This window comes from Callospermophilus lateralis, chromosome 6 (genome assembly GCF_048772815.1).
Source record: "Callospermophilus lateralis isolate mCalLat2 chromosome 6, mCalLat2.hap1, whole genome shotgun sequence".
NCBI classification, from domain to species: domain Eukaryota; kingdom Metazoa; phylum Chordata; class Mammalia; order Rodentia; family Sciuridae; genus Callospermophilus; species Callospermophilus lateralis.
In genome coordinates this window covers 57,091,902-57,103,088 of record NC_135310.1, presented here as the reverse complement: position 1 = coordinate 57,103,088, position 11,187 = coordinate 57,091,902, and the positions used below count along the sequence as shown (strand labels likewise).

The 11,187-nt window shown below is 35.2% G+C and overlaps 1 protein-coding gene across 1 annotated transcript in view; it reads right to left on the bottom strand.

Moving 5' to 3' along the window:
* Positions 1-1,556: 1,556 nt before the first annotated feature.
* Ostm1 (osteoclastogenesis associated transmembrane protein 1) overlaps positions 1,557-11,187 on the bottom strand; it is a 30,229-nt gene continuing 20,598 nt past the window's right edge. The window contains exons 4-6 of the mRNA XM_076859878.1: positions 9,087-9,257; positions 7,420-7,585; positions 1,557-3,834 (exon numbers count right to left, since the gene is read on the bottom strand). Coding sequence (XP_076715993.1) covers positions 3,779-3,834; positions 7,420-7,585; positions 9,087-9,257 — 393 coding nt within the window. The 3' untranslated portion in view covers positions 1,557-3,778. The remainder of the gene's footprint in view (positions 3,835-7,419; positions 7,586-9,086; positions 9,258-11,187) is intronic.

Sequence of the window (11,187 nt, the reverse complement as noted above, 5' to 3'; positions counted from 1 at the left end):
GACAATGGAATAATTACTACAGTATCTGACTAAAATGAATCTATCATTCATTTTAAAGGGTTGAAAAATTTTTAAACACCTTTTTTTATACCTTTATTTTATTTTTATGTGGTGCAAAGGATCAAACACAGTGCCTTATGCATGCTAGGTGAGTATTCTACCACTGAGCCAAAACCCCAGCCCCTGAAAAATTTTTATTGTATTTGGGTGCTGAGATGGATTTTTAAAATATCTCTTTATCATAGGAAAATCCAACTTTAAAAATCATTACTGAAGAACTTCACACTTTAAGAAGCACAGATCAGTCAAATTATCTTTTAAAATTCTTCTTTAATTCCAAGGAGACAAAGTTTCTGGTCATTAAATGTGTTATGTTTAACTAACATTTATCATAACCAATGTAATAATTTAGAACAAGCAAACTTGGAAGAGTTATACTTTGAAGTGCTATGTGTGCAATAGAGTATAGGCCAAAGCCCTTTTAATAATCAATATGATCATTTTTGAAAATTTTTAAAAGATAAGCAGACTGTATAGTAGAGAAAACATTTGATTAGGCGTCTCAACCCTCTATGAATATGCTGCTTCCCTAGCTAAGAAGACAAGGAAGTCAGTCACATACTTTTTAGAGACATCCATGTAGTGGCCAGAAGGTCAGATTAGATGGTCTCTAGGGATCTGTCCAGCTCTGGGATTATATATGACCAAATGACCTCTAAGGTTTCTTCTAGCTCAGAATATACACATAATTGGAACTACTTGGAAAGCTGAGGCAGGAGGATTGCAAGTTCCAGGCTAGCCTGGGCTACTTAGTAACATCTTGTCTCTAATTTTAAAAAATAAACATTAGAAAGGGTCGGGAGGGCTGGGGATGTGGCACAAGTGGTAGCACGCTCGCCTAGCATGCGTGAGGCACTAGGTTCCATTCTCAGCACCACATAAAAATAAAATAAAGATATTGTGTCCACCTAAAAACTAAAAAATAAATATTAAAAAAAAGGATGGGATATGTAGCTCAGTGGTAAAGCACTTGCCTAGCAAGCACAGGGCCCTGAGCTCAATCCCCAGTACTGCAAAAAGAAAAAAAAAAAAGATATATAATATATATGAGAACACATACACACATAGACACATAAATAAATATATGTGTATACTACTCAAATCTTTAAAACAGCTTTTGGATATGTCAGATATCCAAGGATATATAATGGGAACACAGTTTTTCCCATTTAAAATTGTTATACAGGTTAATAGTATATGTTTGTTTTCAAAATTCATTATGGGTGACGTCTATTTTTATTTGAGGTCATGTCTTTGGACAGGAATGCAATCCTAACTACAATGTTGTTCTGGCACATTTCACTTTATAAGGAGTACACTGCAGTAAAAAGTAGAGCCCAGCCACGAAACATTAGAAAATGCTGGTCCCAACAGAAGTAACATTTGCCAACTAAACTTTGATGTTATTCATTGATTTAGAATTACATGTTAAAATATCTAATGTGATCTTCACCACTCAAATTCAACCAAAAAATAATAATAATCCAAAAGCACATTTTTATTTGCAGTAAAGTTATAAGACAGATGGGCACTTAAACTCAATACATGAAAAACTGAGATATGATGTTAAATTACAACTGAAGTTTCCAAAAATGTATTTAAAATCCAATTACAGCATTGTAATTTCCTTAAATTACTTTATTTTAAAGTGTCAAAAACTTAAGATGTTCTTGTGTATATACATAAGCTGTATGTCTCAATTCAGAACTTTTCCATCACCACAGAATGAAATACCCCCTTTTAGTGTAGCACTTAATTTTTATTTTTTAAAATCTACTAAGGCTGATGCAATTTCTAAAGAGCAATGATCCCACCATAAAAATATTAAAGGCTGTCTTTTCTTTTTAAAAGTGCTTATTAGCTTTATATCCCAAAGCAATGGTTTTTCCAACATATAATATTGAAAGGTGCTCACAAAGTCACTACTTATATACTCAAATATGTCATTTTTCTAACTTTGAACATAGCAAACTGGTTTCATCTGCATTAATGAAGATTGCTTTCAATGGCCCTCAAACACATGCTTCAAATCAAGACGGTGTTATTTGTACCAGCAGTGGGAAGAGTAATAGCAGAATTAACTGCAGCATAGTTTAAACAGATCACAGTAGACCACGAAAAATGGTAACAGCTTTTGAATACATCAGATATCCCAGGATTAGCCTTCTCTTCACTCTGTGTATGTGGTAAACACTTTAAAAAAAAAAACAACTATTAAAACACTCTCTTAACTCTCTATGGAGCATTTTTTTAGTGTATAAAGAGTTCAAACCCTCTTACTATTTAACTGAACTCTGCTTATACACAGGAGCCTTCATATTCTCAACATTTTTTAAAAAAGCCTATTTTCATAAAGAAAGCAAGAAAGAATTAATAAATGAAATTTTCAATTCTATAATCCTGAGAAATAAAATCATAAACAATTCTAAAATTAAATATTTTTTTAAAGGCTGATACAAATATTCCAAAACAGAATTCATTTTCTGAGAGTGAAAAGTTACTTCATTTTAGTCATATCATTTTTACCTAATTTACACAATTTAGGACAAAAACCAAATATCATCTTAATCTAACTGCTTCCTGTGTGAGACTATCATCTGATTCATGTCTCCAATATGTACCATTCAATAGTCTTACAATGAGCATCCCCTCAGGTCTGTTTTCTCAGCCTGAAGTTTTGTATTCCTCCTTTCTCTCCCTCAAAAATTCCTATATATCTCAAGAGAAAATTTACATTAAAAAAAAACTCACAATTTAAATACAATGTGATAATACTACATTTGATTTAAAGTTGTAATAAATTATAAATTGCCAAATAACTTAATGTAATTCATAATGCAAATCCCTGGTATAAAAAAAATCCATCGTGCCCTGAATATAATAAAGCAGTCCAGTGAATTCAAATTACTTATGAAATAAAAGCAAAAATAAGATGTAAAATACTATTTATAAAAGTCAAGTAAGAAACCAGTTACCATAAATCTTCTTACAAAGATAAATGTTATGTGGTTTACCACTTTGAAAAATTGTTAGGTAGGGCTATAATTAGTGGTTTCAAAAATGATTTTAGGGAAATCAGAGTTTGAATTATGTATTATTGTCATATATGACATATTAAATATATCTGTAACAACAATACTACAATGTCAGGGGGAGGGGCATGCGTAGTGGTACACACCTGTAATCTCAATTACTGGGGAAACTGAGGCAGGAAGATCTCGCCTTCAAGGCCAGCCTGGGAAACTTAATGAGATCCTGTCTCAAAATAATAAAAAAAAATAATAATAATACTGCAACGGAGAATAATTTAAATTAACTTCTGCACTTGCTATCTTTTGGCAAGTATATTTCTTTTTCAAAGTTTTTGCTATAGGTGATTAATTTTAAATGTTTGTCTTCAAAAACTTTTTTACTTGAGGTACTTATGTTCATAGGGAGATACTAGAAGTCTCAAATAGTAATAACATGCCTACAAAATAAAACAAAGATTGTTCTTGCATCTTTTGTTATTATAACAAATATACTTTAAAATAGACAACACTGCTATGCTTAAAAATTAAAAATATCCAATTTTAAAAAGGGGTGAAAAGGAAAAAAAATTGAAAATTCTTATTTAAAAATAAATCTAAAGTCCTTGCATTTCTTAAGAACCTGACAGTTCTTCTTCTTTTCAATCAAGTTTTATTTTCCACCAAGATAAGTCTTCATCTTGTTGGTTTCAGTTTGAATTTTCTTGAATGTTTGCACTGCTGGTACTGGACTTGAGACGTTTGGCTAGATAAGACAAAAGTATTATATTTTAAATTTAATTTTTAAACATAGTTATTTATTATTTTTATGTAAGCACAGTATTTATTTATTGTTTGAATCCAAAAAGATTCAATCTTCTAAATATTAAATTCCATTTTTTCTACCAACTTTGAAAAACAACTTAGTTAGAAACTATATATGACTTGGCTAGAAGTAGTACCAAATAAAACAAACATAATTTATACTTTCTTGAACATCACAATCTTAAATATGTAATATAGATAAAAGCAATCTACTTAGATGATAAAAGTGCTATACAGTATAATAAAAAGTCAGTGAAGCTGGGCACAGTGGCACAGGCCTGTAATCCCAGCAGCAGCTTGGGAGGCTGGCTTTGTGAATTCAAAGCCAGCCTCCGCAACAGTGAGGTGCTACACAACTCAGTGAGACCCTGTCTCTAAATAAAACACAAAATAGGACTGGGGAAGTGCTCAGTGGTCAAGTGCCCCTGAGTTCAATTCCCAGTACAGACCCCCCACACACACAAAAGAAAAGTCAGTGAAAACTTCTTCTGATAAAGGGTAGCTAAGGAGATTCTACAGTAATTAATATGCTCAATTATGAAAAACTGAATGATTTTCCCCTAAGATCTGGAATAAGACCAGGATATTTAGTCTTATTCAATATCATGCCACTAATTTTGTCAGTGCAATATAGTGAGAAAAAGAAAAGGAAAGGTATCCATATGGGAACAAAAAAATTTGCTTCTGTTTTCAGATTAAAAAAATAAATTTAGGGGCTGGGGGGTAACTCCGTCATAAAGATTATGCTTAGTACTTTGTGTACCATCAGTGACTTGAAAAATTGTGCTCTATATGTGTAATATGAGAGGAACTGCATTCTGCCATCATGTATAACAAATAAGAATAAATAAATAATTTAATTAAAAAAAGAAAAAAAAAGATTATGCTTAACATGTTCAAGGCCCTGGGTTCAACCCCCCAGTACTTTATGAAAAAAAAAAAATCAGTGAAAGGACTCTATAAAATACATTAAATGACTTAAAAAAATAAATTGTATACCACATGCACATTCACAAACATATGCACAAACACAAATATATATAGCTTCAAAGAAAATATGTGACAATCAGTTTTGATTGTAGTGCTAATGGGATTAGGTTATTAGGGTTAACAGAAAAAAAACATCCTATTTGGCATGGTAATATGTTTTATTCTTACAGTTAAACAAGAATATTTCTCATTCGGAGCTTTAGAAATGAAAAACATCAGTGCCAGTGTGAGAGTACCTCATACCAGAAAACTAGGAATCTCCTGACTCCAATGGTTTGTAACCTAGAGTAGAGGTCTGATTTGGAAGACCTGCAATGGAACTCAGGTACCATTTTTGTTTTGTTTTGTTTTCAAGCTTTGTAAATAATTTTGATAGTCAAGAATGAGAACCCTGCTATAGTTTCAGTCGGGATCTGATTCCCACTGTTCATGCAAAATGACAAGATGACTTCCTGGACCAGTGTGTTTGCTTAAGCCTAAACTTAAGGACAAACTTAAACTTAAAAAAAAAAAAAAGGCCTAAATTAGGGAAGAAAACTAAATCAGCAGTTTGTTTTTTGTTTGTGATCTAGCTTATTACTAATTATCAAATTACTTAATAAACTGACCAGGCAGCAATACTGGTAGGTACATATACCTACGACTTCTTGCCTCTTTAGTCTCTTCCTGATAAATCCTCATGGCCTTTAAAATTCCCCCCACACTCCACCTCCAGCAATGGTGTAGAGGTAAATTTCAACCTAAAACAGAATCATACTGTGTCTCTACTACACACTGTAATAATTGAGTCAGGGTCAGTGTATTCTTTGAGGACATGAATTATGCCTTGTTCCTTTATTCTATTTATTTTATTTTTAAAAAAATTTTTGGTACCAGGGATTGAACCCAGGGGTGCTTTACCACTGAGCCACATCCCCAGTCCTTTTTATTTTTTTGAGACAGGTCTAAGTTCTTAGAGCCTTGCTAAGTTGCTGAAGCTGGCCTCAAACTTGTGATCCTCCTGCCTCAGCCTCCGGAGTCACTGGGATTGCAGGCGTGTGCCACCGCACCCAGTTTGTTCCTTTTTAATCCCAATTCCTACCACAATGCTAGTATTTTGGCAGGGATTCAGTAACTGCTTGTTATGGTTTGGAATGTGAGGTGTCCCCCAAAAGCTCACAGGTGAGATAATACAAGAAAGTTCAGAGAAGAAATGATTGGGTTTCCGAGAGCTTTAACCCAATCAGTGCATTAATACTATGATAATATTAACTGAATGGTAACTGGAGGGCAGTTATTGGGGTGTGTGGCTATGGGGTATATATCTGTATCTGGTGAGTGAAGGCAGTATCTTTGCTTTCTGATTATCATGTGAGCTGCTTCCCTCCACCACACTCTTTCACCATGACATTCTGCCTCACCTTGAGCCCTGAGGAATGAAGCCTGCTGTCTATGGTTTGAGACCTCTGAAACCATAAGCCTTAAATAAACTTTTCCTCCTCTGTTCTGGTCGGGTCGTTAGTCACAATAGTGAAATAGTTGACTAAAACACATAAGCAAGATATTACAGGTTCTGTACAAACTGATCTACATATAATCATTTTTTTAAGGTAAGTGTATTAGAAGTGAAATCAGATGAAGAAGTGCCAGAAGGGGGGCTGGGGATGTGGCTCAAGTGGTAGCGCGTTCGCCTGGCATGCGTGCGGCCTGGGTTCGATCCTCAGCACCATATACAAACAAAGATGTTGTGTCCGCCGAAAACTAAGAAATAAATATTTAAAAAAAAAAAAAAGAAGTACCAGAAGGATTTAAGGGGAAAAGAACTTTCAAAGTGTAGGGTTCTAGAATACAAATAATATTTAAGAGAAAAAAGATTAGCTTTTCCTCAAAAAAAAAATTCATTTTTAAATACTAAAATTACTAAAGGCCAAGCCCATTCTTTCCCTGTGACAATAAAGGAGAAATTTGTGTGATCCAAGAGTCACCTCTTTTCTAGCTAGACAGGATCTTCAAGCTAGTGCTTCTCTTGCTCTGCCCTGCTGGCAGGGGAGAGGGAAAGAAATCAGTCCACACTGAGCATGTGACATATGTCAAGGAACATCCTTGGAACTTACAATTCTCTTTTGTTCATAAACAAACGGCATGTTAGTTATAATTTTCTTCTGGACTACTCCACTTTAAGTCCTTCTACCAGGACTCCGATGGCCTAAGAGCTATCTTTATGTCCCTACTACTACCACAGTAGAACTGCAAGGACCCTGCTGATACTCTTCTGCTACTATCAACCTTATTCTGGGGATAATATAGCTTTCTCAGTTAATCATCTGAAATACACGCGTCCTCAGGTTTGTTTTTTATTATCAGCACTCCTAAAATTCTCACAAATCTCTTCCATTACTAAGCATAATTGTAAAAGGTAAAGCAGAAAGCCATTTTAGGCTGACATACTTTTGAGTTCTCAGAATATATATCATTTCTAAAACAGGCATAAACTTTTAAATGCAGGATATTATCTAAACAAATGAATAATTGTTAAAAAAAAAAAAAAAAAACTTACGCAGAATGAGTTTGCGTTTCTTTTGCTCCGAGTGAAGAAAGCTACTAAGGTAGAAAACAACAGGTAGAAAGAGGATGAACACAGAAACAGCAATAACAGGCACTGTGTCACTGCAAAAGACTGAGCAGTTGAAAGTTCGACTCCAAAGTTTTCGAGTAATATTCATCTGAAACAATAAATAACATTATTCTATTTTATATTTAACTTGTCAAGTTCTTATAATTATTTTGTTAATAATTATTCACTGTATAAAATTTACATTAATACAAGCCAGGCATGGTAGTGCACACATGTAATCCCAGCAACTCAGGAGGCTGAGGCAAAAGAACCACAAATTTGAGGCCAGCCACTGCAACTGGTAAGGTCCTATTCTCAAAATAAAAAATAAAAAGGGATGGGGGCTTGGGGTTGTGGCTCAGCAGTAGAGCACTCGCCTAGCACACACAAGGTCCTGGGTTCGATCCTCAGTACCACATAAAAATAAATAAGTAAAATAAAGAAATTGTGTCCAACTACAACTAAAAAATAAATATAAAAAAATTAATTAATTAAAAAATAAGAGGGCTGGGGATAGATTTAGTTCAGTGGTAAGCATCCCTGGATTCAATTTCTAGTACCATAAAAATTTTTTAGGGTACTATAAATAAAAAAATAAAATTTACATTAATACAACAATGTCATATTCAAAATTCATAATACTGACCAAAGTATAACTATATCAATCACTCATAGCTTTCAAACAGAGAACTTATATTAATAGGAATGCAGTTAAACCCTGTTTCCATCCTTAAAAAATTTCATTATTTACTGAGAGCCTACTTCAAACCAAGTAGTATTCTAGGCAATAGGAATAGGACAGTAAAAACAAAAGTCCTCATGACGTAGTGATTTTAAGTGCTTTTTAAACCATCCTGAATATTCCTAGTCCACTACAGTTTCTTCTGAGCTGCTGTGATAATTCACACTCATTATTCACACCCATTAAGCTTATCAATTTTAATTTCAAGTAAGTTCTCTGCTCTGAGCCAGTAATTTCTTTCCTTCAATGCCTTCTCAGGCATCATATTGCCTAAAAAGCCATGATCGCCATCTAGTGGTGACTATATAATGGAAAGAAAAGATTTGTTGCTGAGGATTCAATTAATACACTATTTACTAAGAGCCCACTCTATGCCAGGCATTATTTGAACAATGAACAAAAAAGACAAGGTTCTTGTCCTCATGTGGTTTATATTTTAGTGAGAGGAGACAACTATAAACAAATAAGTATTTTCAGATTGTAAGAGTTGTAAAGAAATAAATGGGATATGAAGTAACTGAGGAATGGCTTCTCAAACACATTATAGTAAAATCTAGAAACTTTAATAAACAATGACTACACAGTATAATTGAAAATAAACATACAATAATGCCCACACCTCTGAAAATAGCACACATTTTCAAATTTTTTTAAAAAAGTAATAAATTGTCAATTCACTTGTGAAGTGCCTTATCAATTTCCATTTAGTTTGACAGACCAGGACATTCTACTTTATAACTAGCACACAGTTATTTCTGGTTGAAGACAGCATATGCAGATTCCAATGTGGCTCCAAAAGAGATAATACTACTAATGGTATATTTAACAACCCTGCAAAATATACATCATGTCAGAAGCAAGTACTTACTGCATCTTCCACATCGATGCATAAATGTGTTTCAGGAAGTTCAGCCTTATTATCAAGCTCATTCATTTTTTGCATTTCACTGTACAGACTGCTCAGAGTTTTGTATGCTTCACTACAGTTTTTACACACTTCTGAGTAATTTCTTGGTGGTAGAAGACCGCGTGCACTCTCCTGAAGTCACAAAGGCAGATGTAATATATTCAATAAACATCATAAATAATATCTCTGTTAACTATCTAATCTTCCAGAAGACGGGAGACAAATCTGGTGTATTCAAGTGCTGAGCTGTGAGGTTGAGGGCATTACTAAATCACCTGTATTATAGGTTCCACAGATTAGAGACCCAGTATATGAAGCACATGGCAAAATATTTGGCACTATCTAAATGCCCTAAATGTTGAAAACTACTGCACCAGCCAATGTCAAATGTAGACAACACTAACTCATATGCCAAGTAACTTATAACTAAATTGCCAAAGTTCTCCAATTATCTCATCAATAATATCTGCACATATCCATCCCATTGCTGACTAAATAAAGTATGTCCCTGCCTGTGCTGTCTTCACCAAAGTTTGCCTGACACAGGACTTCCATAATGGGAAAGGAAAAGGCACTACAACTAGATCCCCACTCAATTCTCTTCATCAGAAGGCTCTTAATCTGGGCCTTTCTAGTCAAAAAGAGAGAGAGAGAGAAACTCCAAAAGAACTAGATAGCCTCAATAAGGGAAGGAGACAAAACTTATGTTAGAACATCTGTTTTTTATACTTCTAGATTGACACATGTCCTTTCAAGAACAAGTTTACATGTTGCTTTCTTTATTTTTTTTTAGTGTGGGGGTGGTTACCAGGGATTGAACTCAGGGGCACTCGACCACTGAGTCACATCCCCAATCCTATTTTGTATTTTATTTAGAGACAAGGTCTCACTGAGTTGCTTGGAGTCTCGCCATTGCTGAGGCTGGCTTTGAACTCACAATCCTCCCATCACAGCCTCCTGAGCCACTGGGATTACAGGCATGCACCACCATGCCCAGCTACACATTGCTTTCTATTCCCTTCATTTTTTGCCATACTGTATGAAGAAAGAACATTAACTGAACACGGGAATTAAAGAAAAAAGGACAAATCAAAAAAATTAAACTGATGTAGCCTTTATAATGTTACCCTCGCCATTTATTTGACAGAAAAACAGACTCCCCTTAGTCAGCCATAAGAAAAAGCCCAACACCTAATTTTCACAGAAAAATTTAGCTGAACCCAAAATCAAACATTGAGCACAGAATCTTGATGGGGGATAATTTAGCCACTTTTATTAAAACTCAAAATGCACATGTCTTTTTAATACAATTCCACTTCTCTGAGTCAACCAAACAAGTCTTCACAAGTATGCCAAGTTATATGAAAAAAGGTTCTCTGTGGCAGTCGTTTTTAACAGTGAAGTACTGACATGTGGCATGACAGCTTCATTCTGCCTGTGGGGATAACCAGCACTTTGCAGACAGCTCCTCTCCACAGTCACCAGAACAGGCCAGATTTCCACAGAAGCTACCTGCAGGCACCTACTGCCCAAGCTGGACCTTACCTGGCACTTAAACCCACCTCCCTGCTATTCCCTGAACTGAAAGCCACTGCCACAGCCCACATCACCAAAACTTCACTGCTACTGTATTATCTGTTTTGCTGTCTCCTACTGACTCCTCTCCTGAGCTTTCCCCCTACACACAAACCCTAAAAAACACTGGAGTGTCCCAGGATGCAGTATTTGGGGCCCCTTTCCATCTCTCTACATTCACTCTCATCCAGATGGTGACTGTGAGCACCATCTGGACCTGCGGTCTCCCAAACCTCTATCTCCAGCTCACAATTCTTCCCCGAGCTCCAATCTCATTTATAACCAATCCCATGTGTCATCTCACCTCAGGTGTCTAATGGAGACATCCTATTTAACACGTTCAAAACAGAATCTTAATCCCACTCCCCTACAAACTCGCTCCTCCTTCTCCATGCCATCATCCTCTCAGCCACTCAGGACCAAAGCCTAGAATTACATCCAGATGCTTTGCTTTCCTTCACTAGCAACCCAAACCACTCCACTAGCA